At 41.2% G+C, this 18,819-nt stretch overlaps 1 protein-coding gene across 1 annotated transcript; it reads right to left on the bottom strand.

The window, feature by feature from the left end:
• Positions 1-902: 902 nt before the first annotated feature.
• kif5aa (kinesin family member 5A, a) lies at positions 903-17,745 on the bottom strand. The gene is made up of 28 exons (XM_061075106.1): positions 17,617-17,745; positions 14,008-14,095; positions 13,850-13,923; positions 13,399-13,503; positions 13,114-13,162; positions 12,943-12,998; positions 12,763-12,850; positions 9,948-10,072; positions 9,742-9,846; positions 9,062-9,210; positions 8,116-8,264; positions 7,824-7,996; positions 7,353-7,421; positions 6,967-7,173; positions 5,820-5,966; positions 5,549-5,737; positions 5,255-5,372; positions 5,062-5,123; positions 4,465-4,574; positions 4,198-4,299; positions 3,479-3,539; positions 3,202-3,273; positions 2,712-2,816; positions 2,154-2,370; positions 1,880-2,054; positions 1,525-1,604; positions 1,259-1,298; positions 903-981 (listed from the first exon to the last, which is right to left on the bottom strand). The coding sequence occupies exons 1-28, from the start codon at positions 17,743-17,745 to the stop codon at positions 903-905; spliced, it is 3,123 nt and encodes a 1,040-aa protein (XP_060931089.1).
• Between the last annotated feature and the right edge of the window lie 1,074 nt (positions 17,746-18,819).

Below are 18,819 nucleotides of genomic sequence, written 5' to 3'. Positions count from 1 at the left end.
AAACAGTGTTTGGTCACAAATCTGGAGAGAGAGAGAGAATAAGAGGTGGTCATCATTTGGAAAGATTGATTTGGACACATCATATTAATCACTTGTAATTGATAAAACTGATGAAATCGAACCCCCCAGAGTTTGGCTGCGTACACGTTTCACCACTGACCTCACCCACACACCATTGAGGAGTGCAGTTAGCTGCCAGACAGAAATGTGCTTTGTTGAAATTGTCATGCAGCCGGCAGTAATGTCACAAGCTCCTGGAGTGCACCTGTGCATCACTGCTGCAGAACGAGAAGTTCAACGGCTGGAGGTCAGTGAAAACAAGATGTTCAGGATGGCTGGGGAGTGGGGTTATTTTATGCTTTAGCTTTAGTTCAATTCTTTTTTTTTCTCATCAATTCATGAAGTTGTGATAATGCAATCTTGGAGCCCATGTTGAAGATTCAGCTTCTGGAGGCAATGGCCAATAATTTGGGGGCCTCAGGTGTAAACAGCAGATATCTTGGCTAAGATGCTCCGTACACTGTTTACAGTCCATCTGGTTTCTTTTATCACACATTTCGAACATTTCTCCACACAAAATACAAACAGCGATACTTTTTGTATGTGTTTTAGGTCAAAACAACATTTCTGCTGATCTGTTTTAACACCTATCTGTATATTAATGTAGATACATTTGAAAGCCGATGCATTTCGACCAATGTGTTCCGCCTCTTTTGTCTCCTGACTCACTGTTTACCTGCAGCCAACCAAAGCCTGCTTTTGTGTGTGTGTGTGTGTGTGTGTGTGTGTGTGTGTGTGTGTGTGTGTGTGTGCGCGTGTGTGTGCGTGTGTGTGTGTGTGTGTGTGTGTGTGTGTGTGTGTGTGTGTGTGTGTGTGTGTGTGTGTGTTTAGTTACCCTGGGATTAACTTGCAGCCGTCTCCTGCTGAACGATGTAGTGCCTTTTTGTATCATCCAACTCGCTGCCACAGTGAACATCACTCCTTAATGCAAAGGACGCACAAACTTCACACTCAGTGCACAACCAACTCTTTCATTATAATTAACTGCACATAACTCTTACTGGAAGACACATTTCTTATCAGCTCAATGAAGAACAGCAGCCAAACTGACCAGCATTTAACATTTTTCTTTCACATCAATTCTTCAACAGAAAATAATAAATGATTATTTAGGGGTAAAATCACTGTTTAATCTAGAATAGAGTTTATATTCTTACAGTTCAAGTGACTAGAAACAAGAAGCAGCTCAAGTCCTCACCTGTTGTCATTGATGTCTCTCGTTTCACTGAGGTTGTTACCTGTAACAAAAGAGTGGTTTGATTTATTGATTTATCAAAAACTATCCATACTAATACTACTTTAGTAATACAAATAACTTTTATATTAAATAAAATTTGAATTAATTGATACAATGATATATTAAAACCCATGCGATAATCAAGTAAATCTACATCAGCATATACAAATATACATGTACATATTGCTGTCAAATACATAAATGACCATTAGACTGCATACAGGTACCATTGTCAATGTTGAGTGGGAAGGACTCCAGTGTGTCTCCATTATATTTGCCTGCTCTGTAGCCCAGGGCTGTGGAAACTCTGCGTAGAACAAAGGAGAGAACAAATTATGGCACAGTATGTGAAGTTACAAATGAAGATCCTTAATCATTTGTTATAACAAAAATAAGATAATACTGTATACAGTGAGTCCATATGATACAGTTTGTTTGCTTTCTTTATAGAAAGATGTGCCTGTTTAATCGATCTCTGATGGATCTCGACAGGACTGCACCTGAGTACTAGCGATGAACCGGCCTAACCATTAACACTGGGTAATAATAATATCAGGCAGAGGTAGAGCAGGTCACACTCACGTGTTGCTCTGGACAGAGTTGGGGTTGCAGGTGGCGGTGGCGGCGCTCTGCTGTGTCGCGCTTCCTTGGAAGAGGGCGTTGCTGTAGGTGTTGGCCTGTTCAGTGGCACGGATGTAGGTGTAGAATGGATTTGTGGGAGAGCAACCTGGCAGCTGCTTCGGTCTCACCGGCTTGGCTGTCGGGATGAAAGAGTGATGTTAGGGTTCAGCTGTCATTGTAAAATGTAAATATATAACAAAATAATCAGTAAAATGATTGAACTGAAGTGCACTACCGATCTGTGCTGCGTGGGGGCGACGCAGGGCGTTCTTGGCTCTCATGGCGTCCTTGATGCGGTCGACCTCCTGCTGATAGCGGCGGCGGTCCATCATGGCGCCCTCCTTGGCGTCCCTCAGTGCAGTCTCCAGGGCCTTAACTCTCTCAGCAGTAGACCTAAGCCGTTTCTCCAGCTTTGGAAGCTCACAGCGCAGATCTGCATTGTCACGAACCAGCTGGACGGGAGAGAGACAGAGTGAGAGAAAAAGAATGACACTCGAGAGAGGAGAGCAAACTATGTAGTACAACACCAAGTTGCTGGTTGAATTAAATATCAAAATACGTGATATATGTGATAAAGATAATTGATTCAAATCTATTTGTGACTTCTCCATCCACTTCAATTTTGGTTTTATTTACTTAAAATATGTTTAATGTATGTTAAATAAATAATGAGCAAATTACTGCTGTGTCTCTTGGAATGAAAAAAGAAGTCTCCCAGTCTAATGTACGATAAGGATATAAAGTATCAGTGAAAGTTACAGTTGAAGTTTCAGGCTCTTGATGTGTTTCTCACCTGTTTGTGAACCTTTGTAAGTTGGTCCAGGTTATTCTCAAGAAAGGAAATCTTCTGCTTCTGGGTGCAAGACCCCCCACTATCATCAGGTTCCATTTCGGAACTCTGCCGGAGAGACAACGGAGCAAAGAGATGAGAAAATAAAATAGAGACATAGAAATAAAATAGAAAGAAAGGTGGTGAGCTTTTCAACAGCTCTGGGATAGACCACAACATTGCAAGAAAGGTAAAATGCCCAAAGTTACTAGTTGATCATCTGGTATTTTGCATGGTGAGATATAACCTCTTTCGGCCTCTGCATACTTCCTCAGTTTATTCCCCTATTCTATATTTAAAGTAAATTTCTTGTGTCACATACATCATATCTAAAGGTCATAAGGATGAGAGGGATTGAGGATGTTGTTATTTTGTTGTAAAAGATTCCTTAAAACCCTCTTATAATGAAAAAAAAACATCCAAAGTCGCTGCCTCCTGTTGTCCAGCTGCTTACTTTTTTAACCCGCGACGTGAGGTCTTGAACGAACAGCTTGCGCAGGTTGTGGAGGGTCTGGAGTTCGCGGGCCTGGAGGACAGACAGATTGAGACGAGGTGAAGAAGACAACTGTGGACACTGTCAAATAAAGCACAGGTTAACATGAAGGACAGGAGAGACAGACTGAGGTAAGACACGACTGAAAGGTACAGGGACAGAAAGAGAGAGACACAGCAGGGGACAATGTTTCAGAGCAGATGCAGGCAGAAAGATAAAGTAATTATATTTTACTCACGACAGTCTCCTCCAGACCCCTCAAGTCCTGTTTGGTCTGCTCATGACGTTCATGCAGGAATCTGACAGAAACAAGAAAACTCTCATTTTAAACATGACGATATTTGTTTATATGTCAGAACATTGTAATATTTGGTTTTGAACTTTGAGTTTCCTCTGCTGGACTCTAATGAGGAGGTCAACCAGGGACGCTGGAAGTCTGTCAGTGTTGAGGGAAGTTAAGATGAAGTCTGTACAATGATTATCCGTATTGATTTGAAATTGCAAAATTTTACACCAGTTTTAGAAAAGCAAATAATCAGCTAACTTTGATTAAGGGTCTCTTAACAACATAAGAAAATACATATCATTTTACATCTTACGTCAACTATGCTTCATCTGTGACCCAAAAAATATACTGAATGTGTTCAAATGGAATTAAATGAAAAATAAATAAAATTGGCTTATTTTCTGCTACTATGCTACTGTCAAAAGGTTACCGTAGAAAATCTAATTAAAGTTTCTTTAATTGATTTTAGAAAACTGTATTGCCTTGTTGTTTCTGTCCCTCACCAGTAGGAGGTGCTGAAGCCCCCTAACTTTCAGTATCCTTGAGGTAGACTGGACTGTTTCCAATCACTCCTCTAATATTTAGCATCCTCTATAGATGTGTGGATCAATATGCCCCCAATCATCAACATGTTCTGACTCTCATGAGTCCAGGATTTCCCTGATACTTACGAGAGCTCCTCCAGGCGCTCGCTCTTGGAGTTGTCCTGACTCTTCAGACGCTCAAAGTCCGCGCGAACCTGAGCCAGCTCCAGCTCCATCTTAGAGTTACGACTGGAGTAGAGAACACACACATGTTCAGGAGGAGAAAGCAAATGAATATGAGCAAATTATGAATCCTAATGATAATAGTATATACTAGGAATATTAGGAAGAAAGTATCCTATACGTTTTATCTTTGTGTAAAGATAGAAATAATGAATAAAGATGGTCACGGACTCATTGAGCTCATCGATGACCCTCTGCTTCTCATTGATCTCGTCCCGCAGGCGGGTCAGCTGCTGGTGATGGAGGCCGCGGTGAGAATCTCCCTGCTGACGGACAGTCTTCTGCATTTGAAAACAGCACATGCACAAAGTCTCTCAGAAAGTTCTAATACAATACATTTAAAATCCAAAAAATCTGTTTGAACATGGGTGGAGAAAGCACGCTGAATAGGAGGAAGGACATCACACAAAAGAATGTGATGTGAAGAACAAGTACATGTGATATTACAAATTAACGGACAATGTAAATGAAATAAATAACAAGAAAAAATAACATGTAAATTTCATATATTACAGCTTTTGCTGATTTGCTGAGCATAAAAATCACATCATACATAGTTCAGGGATGAGACATTTTAGTTGTCATGGTGACTCTCATTTCCAGATAAGAGCCCAAGATCTTACTGAAAATATTTGAGCTGTACCTCTGTAAATGAGCTGCTCAAAAGAAGCTTTCAAAGCCAGCTCACTTCTCCATTCTTTGAAGCTGATTTCCTCCGTTCCCATGTCAGAATTTAAAGTAATATACTCCACTCAGAAATCTTCTTACCTTCACATTTCCCTCCTCAATCTCGCCCTTCTCTGCATCCTTTCCCTCGAGCAGGGAGTTATCTTGAAAAATGACAGAAAGAAGCATTTAGTTAACACATAATAACAGAAGATTCCCAATATACAGTATGTAGAGTACAGTAGTACAGTTTTCTCTTGCTTGCATATTAAGTCTTTCACTGTTTGCATGTTACCCTGGTCTTGCAGCTTGGCCAGTTCTTCGCTCAGCGAGTCGTGGCTCTCCTCCAGCAGCCTCTTCTTGTGCTCCACACTCTGCATGTACTCCGTCAGAGAGCGGATCTTAGCCTCGTGCTGCACAAACGCAATCACCCACGTCAAATCACAAAGGGTGGCTTAAAACCCAGCCATGATGAGCATGAAGATTCTCTACAAATACATTTCACTTTCTCAATTTTGCCTGGTTCAGTTTTTCCAAGCTACATCCCTTTATTGTTGCCCCATCTCTTCCCCCTCCCACTGTCCCTCACCTGAGAGATGAGGAGCTGGCAGGAGGAGAGCTCCCTTCCCGTCTCCTCCATCTTGCGGTGGCACTCCAGCTGCATGATCTCCAGCTGTCGGCAGCGCTTCACCATGCTCTTCACCTCCGACTTGATCTTGCTGATGTAGAGGCGAGCCACCGTGAACTCCTCCTCGATGGCGCCGCTGATCTCCACCGGCTGCAGGTCGGAGGAGAGATTCAGATCAGTATCGGTTTTCCGTCTGTTTGAAATGTCAGTCAACGCTTGTGATTCCACTCACCAACTTGATCTCGCCGTTGCCAACGATGGTGCTGAACTCACTGAGGTCCCTCATCAGGCCGTTGAGGACGTCAGCGATACGTTTCCTCTGCTGACCGCTCACTTCCTGCATACGAGACAGCTCTGCCTCCAGCTCCATCAGACTGGCCTGTCACAGAGAAGAAGAGTCGGTAACTTTTCTGACAAACTAGATTCAGATGAGTGATGGATGCCATAATCTATATATCTAATTTCTAAAACCAGTCGAGGAACATCAGGACTTTGTATATGGATGATTTATGGATGATTTCATCAGAGTCAGATTCATGACCACTGAGAAACGGCCATTTATAATGATCAAGTTGCTACCTACAGCACCACCTTCAGGTAAAATAGTATAAAATATAGCAGGATCCAGTAAATGTAAGCATGTGTCATCTGAATTTGAGTACAACTAATAATAGTATCTAACAATCAACTACAAGCACTGTGGCAGTAAATTTTAGTACACAATAACTAAATACAGTTTATGTGGTATTTTATTAATTCATATATTTATGTACCATATCTGGTAAAGGTACAGAACAGACTTACAAAATAGGATGTCACTCAATAGAGTGCATACCTCCACCAAGGTTCCTTATGAAACCACATTTATACCAAATTGCACACACTCATAAATATCAATCCCCTCAACATGCTGGATATAATTCATCAGAATTTATGAATTATTCTCGGAGAAATCTCAGAATCTCTATCTTGCAAAAACCTTTCATGGATCAGCCTCCTGATCTGGATCTTCACCAATATTAAATGGGTTCTTTGCTGACACAAACCACATTCTTCCACCATTGTCTATTGTATTCATCTAGTATTCTTGCATAATCCTGATAACAAACAAAAAATATCTCCTTGATGGAGGTAACGAAAACCATGCTGGGACTAAACCTCCTTGGTGGATTAAATAAACTCAGTAAAAAGGCCCTAGAGAGTTTTTTTCCGTTACCTGATTGCAATGTAATTCCTGCATTTCGTTTTATTCATGATAAACTGCACTGCTTCAGCAGCTGCTTGTCTCCGTGGGGCAGTCAGCTAGCGACTGGATCTTTCTGTTGCACCTCCAGCCTCTGACTTCATCACACATACACACCACACCTCTTCAAACATACCATTTTCTGGGCCAGTTGGTCGGCCAGCCGCTGGTTCTGCAGGCCTTTCTCCTCCACCTCCTGGCTCTTCTGGTCATAGTTGATGGCCAGCTCCTCCAGAGCCTGAAGCACCTCCTTCACCTCAGCCTTGGCACAGTCACTCTCCACCTGCAGCCTGCCAAGCTCAGCCTGGACCTTGTCCCCGTCCCCACGGGATGAGGCCAGGAGCTGGAGGGAGGGAAACATGGTGAGTGTCAATGAGAGGGAGACATATAGAGAGGCTTTAAGTTTGAAATGTGTGTGTGTGTGTGTGTGTGTTGTGTGTGTGTGTGTGTGTGTGTGTGTGTGTGTGTGTGTGTGTGTGTGTGTGTGTGTGTGTGTGTGTGTGTGTGTTTGCGTGTACCCACCTCATCTTGGTCCATCATCTGCTGCTTCAGTTTCTCCACAAACTGGCACTGCAGATTGATCTCATCATCCTGAATTAATGATAAAAAGTCCAACCTCAGTACCACCCACACTGGAGAACTTGCATGAGTGTATAAACAGCTGTGACACAGGCAGATTCATCTTGCTTAATATTTTTAAATCCATTATGACATTTTAGTGAATAATACCTTTCAAGGGTCTGTATAATCTTTGATTATAAAACTATTATCTTCTGAAATATAATATAAGTAAGCACATACACCATTTAATTGAAAAGTGAGACTTGAGTTGTTTCTATTTGTTGTTTCTACAGCCAGAAACAGGAGAACAAGTGGGGTAAGACACGCAGCAAAGGGCTGGGTCCAAACCGAACCACTGGATTGTCAAGTCTCAGGACTCAAACCTCTGTATTGTCTTAATCTAATGTAAGGACAATGTTTGTGCGTATGAACCTTGTCATCCAGGTGCTTGTACAGCTTCCTGATCTCCTCCTCGTACTTCTGACGCTCCTCCTCGGAAATACGGACTACGATGGAGGAGGTGTCGTTGTCCAAAATGGGACGCTCCTCCACAGTGTGGATCACCACGTCGGCCGTTGTCTGCTCTGTCTCAGGCACGTCTTCTCCTGAAGGCAGGGATGATGGTACGACAGGACATTTAAACATGTGCAGTAGAGTTGCTGTTATGCTGCAGAAACAAGGCTTCTCGTGAAAGTCTGTCAGTCGAAAAATATCGATGACTCACCATTCCTCCAGCGGTTGAGCTCGGCCTCCAGCCTCGTGATGGTATCCTTCATGGTCTTGTTCTTCTCCTTCTCCTTCTCAAACTTCTTCTTCCACTGCTCCGCCGTTAGCTCCAGGTTGATGGAGGCGGTGTTCCTGATGGTCTTGGCACTGAGAGAAAGAAATAGAGTCGCTGAGTTTTGGTGGAGCTGTTCACAACTGATGGATATCTGAGATGTGGCTGCATTTGCTGGTTTAATCATAAAAAGTGTGTTTTATTTTAAAAGCTTCTTATATTATCCAATGTGGGGAGAAGTTCAAGGTTCGACCTTGTTAATAAATATATCAAATAAACGTAGCAGAAGAGAAGGTACAATATTTCCCTATGGAATATGGAGAAATAAAGCAGCATAAAGTACAAGTACCTCTAAATTCTACTTGGGCACAATGCTTAAGTAAATGTACTTTGATATGTACATTGCAATGGATTTTATTCAAGTGAACAGTGTTATTTAGCATCTGCATCTCCTCTGTTTGGATTTTAGGGCATGCCCAAAATAACTCATTGGCCTACTTACTTTAAGAGGGGAACAATAATCAACACAGCAAGATGCGGAAAAAAATAAATCACATTTTGTGGATTCCTTTTTTCCTTGAGTTAAATTCAAACCATTTCTAAACCTTTACTTAACCAGAAAAGGTTCCATTGAGTTAAAAAAAATATCGGATTATTTGATCTCAATCCAAATTAGATGAACTCTTCCTTGTATTCCCCTCATGAGGGAAACTACTTAAAGTTGTCAGTGACTGTGATAATAATGATAATGAAGTGTGCAGTGTAAGTTAGCACCTGCCATGTCTTGATATTAGTCAAACATGGTAACCATCCTGCCTCAGTTTGTTTTCCTTCTCAATGTAGAGGTAAGTTCAAATATACAAAGATACATGGACTCTACAGGGGTATCTACCGTTGGCCAAACATCAGAGTCGATTTGGTCTCTGTGTCGTTGTAGCTGGAGGGAGAGCAGCAGATAAACATGGTTGTGCGACAGTTGCCACCGAGAGAGTCCTGAAGGATGCGGGTCATTTTGCTGTCACGATACGGCACGTGAGATTTCTGAAGGAGAGAGGAAGAGGAGGAGAGAGGAAGAGAGAGGAGAAGGAAGAGAGAGGAGAGGGGGAGGAAGAGGGACGCAGAGGGAGGAGAAGAGAAGAAGAGGATACATTGATTGTGCCGGATTGAACTAATCTTATAAGTACCAGGGAGAGTTTGGGTGTTTGATAATCAAACATGTTGAGTTTGCAGAAATAAGAAAAGTGGCAGAGCTGCAGTACATGAGTCACAGAAATGAGATGGACTTTTGCCACATTATCTAAAGTTCCATTTGCAGGAATGTTTCAGTTTATTTTGTCAGATTCCACAAATAAATCAAGTTTCACAAAGTAAAATGAAAATATGTTTCAACTAAAATTAAAATAAAGAAATATAACGACTAATTTACATCAGGTCCATAAATGTCTCACATATTGGTTCAAGACAGATAAAGTCACCAAAATAATTTGTTGAATTTAAAAATTGAATCAGAAGCACATGGCATCACTGTTTATTCTCTGTAAAGAAGGAGGGAGTTTGGGGGGAGTGACTCACCGTTCCCTCAGCCAACGCAGAGATGACGTTTCCCAGAGCAGAGAGAGACTTGTTGATGTTTTTAGCCTCATCCAGGACGGATCCTGCAGCTCCGGTCTTACTCACCTGGAGGAAACATAATGCACAGCTCAGAATCAAACAAATGTAATAAAACAAAAACTCTGAAGTTAGGATGAGTTGCAGGTGGTGCAGAGTGTTTTTCCCACCTTCTCACTGCCAGCCAGATCAACCAGGTAGAGTTTCCCACAAAGCTTCTGCTCAGTTTCCACATGCTCCTGCTTGATGTTGATCAGGAAGATGCTGTGGCTTCGGGAGCTGTGCTCGTTCATGTCTGAACAAAGACAGAGACAGTCGGGGAAACAAACACCAGAGGTTTGAGTGCAGTCTTAGAACTTACTGTACAAATTCCTTCTTCAATTGGTGTTGGAATTAGTGTTTTAGAGGGAATGTCAAGAATTCAGGAATGAGATATAATCACCATAGACTTTAAGCCTTGTTTTATTTAGGAATTTTATTGTTCAAAGCAAGGAAAAAACATTCTCACAGTAGAAATTGAAAGAGGGACCTCCATTGATCACTTGTTATTAAAGACGTTTATTTGAGAGATTATGTTATTCAAGCCTTTATTTTTCAACTGCAGAGGTGCAGACAGGAAACAAAGGGTATAAGATGCAGCGAAGGACGAGTTCTGGAAATCGAACTATTAACTGTGTGGCGTTCCCTATAAACATTCAGCCACCACACGGCAGTAATTACTCTGATTTTACCTTTTTTTTTTAAATCAATGAGGACATGGATCTTTTAGAACAGACAAACTATTTTCTATGTGACTCTCTCCTGTTGAGTATCAGCAGTGTTAACGATCATGCCAACTTTTTCCTCCCATTTATGTTCGGGAATTTAGAGCAGTGCATTGGTATTTGATATGCACATCCATTTTAACAAGACTCCACTGAAGCAGAAATAAGTCCCCACTCCCAGTGCAGATAAGACTGATCTGAATGCCTGTAGCTTTATTGGGCGTCCTCAGAGTCAGAGAGTTCAGGTTTCTCCAAAGATGATATCTAAGGGCCTGAGCTCAGTGTCTGCTATCAGCCCACCCCTCTGCAGCACGGTGAGTCAGCAAGCACCGACAGGAAACAGAGAGGACTGAGCCGCTCTCACTAAATCTGGCTCGCTGCTGCGTACATTCATCCAACTCGTCAGGCTGGATTGTTGTAGAATTTGATTCTTATCACATAATTACCATTAAAATACTTTATATTTTAAGAAATAGTGTGGGTGACTTTCACATTTCATTATTTAAATGAGATATGATCTATTTCATTTGTCATCCGTCAATCATACACATCTATCATCTCTCCAACAACCAAAAAATTAATACAAATGAAAGCTCACATGATTCCTTATATAATATATATATATATATATATATATATATATATATATATATATATATATATATATATATATATATATATATATGCCTGGATCTTATACAACCAGCTTTCATAACACAGAGGCAGATATTAATACTTTTATAATTTGAACATGCAGCAGGGACTCATCTTCTACCAGAACGAGCTGCATCTAAGCATGAGGGGGAGGAGTTGTGTTTCATTGGTCCGTCTGGTAAGAGACTGCTAACAGATCAGTTCAATGGATGGATGATTTATAACACCAGGGTTCTTTATAGGGCTCTGCAACAGACTATTGATCTGAGCCTTGGATTTGAATCCATTAAGACACACTAGTCTACGACCAGAGACACTCGGTAGATGAGTCAGTGCTGATGTCTGCACAGAAACTGTCAGTTGCTGGACTCCAGTGTTACATTACTGTAATGTAAACACATTTTGAACAGCACTAGCCTTTAATTTGTTCCTGTATTCAATTAACTATATTTTGAATGCAAGTATCACTCTGAAGATGCATAAACTCTGAAGAAAGGACTGAATGGGTTAAGATTTATTTATAGTGAAGGAGTCCCTGTGTTTTTGTTGTGATCAGTGAATCCCAGACTTCATCGGATCCCTCTCTTTTTGCACCCATCTGCGGTCAAATTCAGCAAAGGACTTCAGCTCAGAAATAATAAATGAATATATTATTTATTAAATAAACAAGGCAGTACATACACTGCTTTATTGCTTATAGAGTTCTCAGAGGAGGTTTCTTTATTGTATTTTTTATTATTTTGTCTTTTGAGATACCTGAAAACACAAAATCTGTAATGATAGCAGGTATTCAAACTTATTTCATCAAAAATTGCTTAAAAAAAGAATGATAATGACACTTTCAATTATATCTCATACAGATAAACAAGTAAAAAATATATAATCCTTATCAATAATATTTGTTATCTTTAAATATATTACATATCTACTGAAATGAATGAGTATAATGACTGACTTAATTAAATGGTAAGGAAGTTATCTGTTATCTGTATGCTGTGATACCGTTTGTGAGCCAAGGCTGAAGCTACTGCATCACTCTGATCGGTACTGGAGTCATTAGTCAGACGTTATTACTGGACCAAAGTGAGTGAGTCAGCAGCTCAGAGGAGAAAAGCAAGAGCAGGACTTACGTCATATCAGGGAGCTTTTATTGTTGAAATATAATTAAAAGTAAAAACCCTGATGCTAGTTGACTGAACACTGCACTGCCACAGATTATTGTCTAGTTATTTGTTTTACTTGCTTGTGTTTTATTAAACCAATGTAAAGTGTCTTTGAGCATTGCTAAAAGCATCTGGAAGAGTATAACACACTGTAACACAAAGATTACATAACAGGTCACTCAGCGTTGAGTTCACGCATCAGTGACGAGCTGCGAGCGCCACTGACGAGAAACCACGACCACGTGCTCTCATGCGCGAGTGGAGCGGTAAGAAGACTTACTGCTATTGTCAAGAGCTAAACATGTTTTACTGTCCATTTGGATTGCTCTTTTTAAATATATGTAACGATGATTTCTAATATTAATGGAATGAGATCAAATATCAGAATATTAAAAAAGACTCACTGGTCACAGCCACGTGACGGTTACTTTTGCCCTCGTCGATCACGTCCATGACCTCATCAGGGCTGGAGACGAAACGCTCAGTGCATCCCTGCCAGGGGACATGGGACAGATTTAATACAGAGGATCTAACGAAGACCGAAGACCGATTTTTACCCTATGTAAAAAAGAACTGTCACAAACCTTCACATAGGGCACCCTATTCTTATCCTCATGGACAGACAGGTTGGTCTTTGTCACTGAAAAATAAAGATGGATTATAATAGTATGTTGAAGTTCTGAAAACGAAGTAGTTGTGGTGGTGCATTATACATTATTATAGGCTGGAAACTCAAAGTATTTATAAGCACTAACCATCCAGCAGGTCACGGATTTTGTCCATGTAGATTTCAAAGTAGGAAACCTGTTGAGGAAGAAAGACATTTATTAAACCCCCCCCCAAAAAATTAATGTTTACATGTTTTATAGCATTAAAATTCTAGCAACAAGAGACAAAAGTTAAATAATGTTTTTACTGATCAAAAACAAAACTGAACTGTGGATACAAGGAGACAGTGGAGCACATTTTTAAAAAACGGGATAAAGACGATTCACAAACCGACACAATAACACAACATAAGACATTCATTCATTAAATACCTTGATGTGGAATTCAAGGTTTTCATCCATTGCAAAGATGTGGTTGAAAATGTCCTCAGCAATGCGAGGAATAATACCCATCTGGTGAGGGTCGTGGAGTTTGCCCTGCAGATAAAAGTATCACTGGGTGTTAATGGGGACTTAATACAATAATGATATTAAATGATCATGTCTGTTAATTCAAAGTAAAGGAGAGTAAGAACATTCTGTCATAACCAAATTTATATAATGACAGAGTATCAATTAATACCGATGAAATACATGGTGTCATTCAAAACAAAAATCCAGTATGAGAGAAGGCAGGGTCATTTTCCAATGGTTGAAGTAACATTCAAATGTATCTGGTGAAGACATGTTCAAAGTGTTCATTTATTCTATAAAATGACCAGAACAAAAGAAAAAAACATTACAGGACAAACACTGCATCTTTTTAGTTAAATGAAAAGTGCACCTCCATGGTGTGAGTCTTCCCGGAGGCGGTCTGTCCATATGCGAATATAGTGCCATTGTAGCCACCCAGCACATCTAAGAGATAAAAAACAAGAAATGAGACCACAGTGCATATTTGAGATACTTCTTAATATTTGGAATTAAGCTATTCATAAATACCCTTGACAATCTGCTTAGCGCAGGTGTTGTACACCTGCTCCTGGGTGGTGTTGGTTGGAAACACGCGGTCAAAGGCATAGGACCTCCCCTGTGAGGAACATGAACAACAGCACAGTTAATAAAGGGACAAATGAGAGAACGTTTATCACCAAACTGTGTGGAAATTTCCAGGTTTCAAATAATCAATTTTTAAAGTTCTGTATTTAATCTTATATGTCTGAATTCTTTAACAGAGCATGCGTTAGCTATGATGTGACTGGAATGAAACTAATAAGGGTGAAATAATGACAATCAATAAAAACATATGACAACTTTAATATTGTATAGTAACTGTAATGTATTGTCTGAAACAAAATCTATTTTTTAAAAACACTTCCCCCGAAAGCGAGTCATCAGTGTACGTAAGGTTTGGGAAATTATGTCAGCTCTGTGAGGTGGTCAGTCACTGACTCATCCTCATTGGCCTGAATATAAAGACACCAAGAATAGTGCTTGTTCAAAACTTTGTCAACTCTCTTGAAAAAAAAATGTATTTACGCTATTATCCAACACAATACATTGCTGGAGATGTGTCAACCACAGTCTATGGTCCTAATGAGCTGTTACATAAGCATCTGTAACTCAGTGGGTTCACTTATTAAGTTAAATTGGTATGCTCATTTACTTTACTGCCAGGAGTTGCTTAAAACTGCTGAAAGATCAACATGAAGCTACAGCCAAGAGACGGTTAGCTTAGCACATAGACTGGAAACACAGGAAAGAAAAACGTGACAAGTTCAGTGTGTATGATTATATGATGTCTAGTGGCCAAATTGCAGCTTGCAACCAATGGAATAGCCCTTCATCAACCTCTACTTGCAAAGCGCGTGGGAGAACTCATGGTGGCCTTCAGGTAACGCACATTAACGCAAAAGACCCTCTCTAGAAAACATGGCGAAGCAACATGGTGGACTCCATGGAAAAGAGCCTGCTCCTGATTTAGAGTTTTAGAGTTCGTTTTCTTCAAAGGTAACAAGAAGACAATGATTCTTGGTTTCAGCCAGGGGATTATAGGCTTTTATTATGAATATTATGTTACATTTCTGCAGATATAGATCATCCTAAACCCAACACATCTGACCTTTAAAGCTCACAATAACACGTTGCATCCTATTCAGTTTGTGTTGTAGTGACGACAACATGAATTCATCTTCAGAGAGAACCAGATTGGACGTTTCCCCATTTCCAGCCTTAGTGCTAAACTAAGCTAAGCTAACAGTCTCCTGGTTGTAGTTTTGCATTAATATTACAGATACATATGAGAATGGTATTAATCTTTTCATTTAACTTTTGGCTTTGACAGAACACAGGAGAGCAGTCGAAACCCATTCATTTAGAATATGAGCAAATAATTCATTGATCTTTTGACGTCTCAGGGGAAATGGTTGAATTAGCACTCTACAAAAAAAACAACACTGTCTTACCGGTGTTACAGTAGCTATGTGAAGAGACAGGAAATTAATTTAAATTAAAGCTCAGTTAAAAGTCCATGAAGACTGCCATATTTACTTAAAACTAAATATCTTAACCATTAGAGCGTATGGTGGAGGCTTAATCCACTGGAATACCGTTTGTTTACTTCAAAATATGTCCCCAATACATCAGCTCCACCTACAACACAAACAACCTCTGTGAGACACACCGACCCGTGACTCAGCCCTGACGCTCCTCTCTGCATAAACCAGGCCATTAATGCCTCTGAATGTCACCCTCCCATCTGGTACACAGGCCCACAATGCAACACAATAACACCAGTCGCCAGAACACGAGCCAGCCGTATGAAATGTCATCAACAGATTGATTCATCTCTTCTGTATCTGCCGCCATGACAGGGTGATTTCACTGAGAGGGGCGTGTTCAGGAGGGAGGGACGGATGGAGGAGGAAAAGAAAGAGACATAAAAATGGAGATGGATGAGCGAAGGAGAGACAGCGAAAACAGGGGAGGAAAGAAATAAGAGATTGGTGAAAGACAGGGGCAGAGAAACAGGCAGGGGGATGGAGGCAGAGAAAGCAGGTCAGTAAGTGATGTATGAGCTCGTTTAATGATTATTGATCCTCTTGCAATTAGAGAGATCAGTTTCTGGCTCTACTGTCCAGCATCATGCTGAGAGGAGAGAGGAAGGTCAGGTCCAAATGTCTCCATTGTCACAGGAGGATGGTTCAACGATATTCCTCCAACGGTATTCCTCCATTTCACTACATCTGACCCAAAGCTGACTATTCCTCTCTTTTGAGCTCTGTATAGTCTTTAAGTTTCCTTTAAACCTCGTCACACACGAGTTGAATGGTCAAGAAAAAACTCTAAATCTAAAGAGAGACCACCAGTAACACATGTGTGCAAAAATAAAATAAAATGGAGTATTATGCTATCTGGCCACATTTTTTAATGAACTGAAGTCACACATAATTTAATGAAATTGATCGACGAGCCTCTGAAATTAGATTTTACCTCAGTTGAACTCAAAATATCTCAGCATGGGATCGATTTCAATGTCGATATTCTGAATTTCAAATGTAACCGTGAATCACAAAGCAAAGCTGTAGTCACTATTCTCAAATAGGCCTACGTAGTCAATCTCCATTTGTCAAACCCTTTCTGTCTATAGTTGAAAAACTAAAACTACGTAGCCAAAATAAGAAGTGGGACTATTTCAGATTGTTTCCAATGGAAATCAACTTGTCCTGGGAATTCCTCTGGAAATGAGAGTCTGTTTCATTGACATATATCTGATACGAAACAACAGCACGTACTACCAATTAAAAATTGTGAAAATGTGATTATATCAGAAACTAACATTAGAATAAGCCATACACTCTCGAAGATAATTGATTGAGCAACATTTTTATTACGTAAAAAGATGGAGGAGTTTTGCAGTGTTGGATAAATTTCTGATAATCTTGATATTTAGTAAATGTCTTTTTCACAGTTTTGACCAAAATCTGATTGTGGTTTCCTCAAAAGGTTTATCATTCACAACAAGTTAGCAGTCAGGTTCCAGTCCACCCAGCTCACCACCCAGCGTCTATGTAACATCATCACTGACTTGAGACCAGCATCTGCTGACTAACAACAAAGAGTCTCCTTCACATCGGAGAAATTAATCAGAAAGAGGATAATAAACCTAATCATTAGAGTGACGAGGCCCAGGAAAAATATTAGTCATTAGCAATCGTTCTAATTATAAGGTTGTATTAGATGTGTGTTATGAATCAGAAGCACTCAGATAGGATTGATGTCCATACAGTAAAATACAACTAGTGAATTATCTGATGTTGGTGACACATTTCATCAGAGTTAATGCAGAGCCTGTATCATTGAGTGCAGATCTCCAAAGGCCCGAGTACGCACGACAACAACATTGCAAGTATTTTTTTTGCTTTGTCATGTAAAACAGACTACAGATGAGGAGGGGGGTGGGGGGGTATTACATATTTCCATGTTCTGCACCGATGATCAGGTTTTGCTGCACAGCCCACCACCCAAACAGATGTCTCCGGCTCCCAGCTGATGATTTATGGATGAGGGGCCTGCGTGTGCACAACAAAGCGCCTCCGCTCGCATACTCACCCCGACGGCGACGGTGTCATCGCCCGAGAACTTGGGCAGGAACAGATCCCCCCGGACGATCTCCGACTGGTTGAGGGGGCGAAAGCGACACAGCACCTTGATGTTGCACTCCGCTGGGACGTCGGCCATGGCGCAGACTGGGCTGGTGGAGGAGGCTGCTCACTGCTGGAGGGATGGAGCTGGAGGCGGATGCGGAGCCGATGCGCAGACACTTGGACCTTCTTGGTGCAGAGGAGGCCGCAGGACGGGCCGGGCTGCTTCGGGCTGGGATCGACTGCAGATGTGTCTGTGCGCAGCTGCTCCGTGGCTCCGTGTCGCAGTGAGGCGAAGGCGATGGATGTTGAAGTCAAACCGTGAAACGACCCGCTACATCATTACACCCAGCGACTCTGCTGCTGCTCGGGCTCCTCTGGTTTCACGATCGCTGTTTCTCCTCCGTGTGTTGTTGCGGGCGCGGCGGTGGACGTGCGTGTGTCCGGCTGAAGGTGAGCTGCTGCTGGAAGGACACGGAGGTGAAGCGGCTGATGGAGACGATGAGGACGGTGCTCGGCTCGCCACAGCGCCCTCTGTCGGCGGGTCGAGAAAGGGCGTGGTCTGCATCCGTCTCGTTAAAGTGGTACCCACAGCATCAGCATCACAGCTCAGCATCCCTCCCTCCCTCCTCCTTCCCACGGGCAGGCGGAAACCACCGCGTCACATCCGAGCAGAGAGGTGAAGGATGACTTGATTAGTTTGCAGAGGCAGACACCAGGCCCCATGATGTAACCACTCTTTCATACAGTCTCTGGCCCCTCTCCAACGCCTGACTGTGTGTCCTCATAGACACAAGACACCGTCATGGGAGGGCAATTCTGTTTATGTAGCCCTTATTCAAAAATCACAATTTGTTTCATAGGGCTTAACAAGGTGTGACATCCTCTGTCCTTATAGCTGGACTAAAGAAGGGAAAAACTTCTAACCTTTTAAAAAAATCTACATGAACTCTAATGATGTCATGGTTCATCTATAGTGTCTTTCTTCATATATTAGGTGCCCTAGGCTGATAAACTGATGACAAATTAACAGAAAAATATAGAATGTTGCTCAATAGAGCACCTATTATTATTTGGATCTGCAACCAATTAGTCATAAACATCAATCCCCTAAACTTGTCTGATTTTTTCCCCCTAGATCCACGAATTAGTCAAGCCTTGATCTTGTGTT

This window comes from Limanda limanda, chromosome 7 (assembly GCF_963576545.1).
Source record: "Limanda limanda chromosome 7, fLimLim1.1, whole genome shotgun sequence".
Lineage (NCBI taxonomy): Eukaryota > Metazoa > Chordata > Actinopteri > Pleuronectiformes > Pleuronectidae > Limanda > Limanda limanda.
The sequence above is the reverse complement of the archived record's forward strand: the minus strand, read 5'-3'. Positions and strand labels throughout refer to the sequence as shown.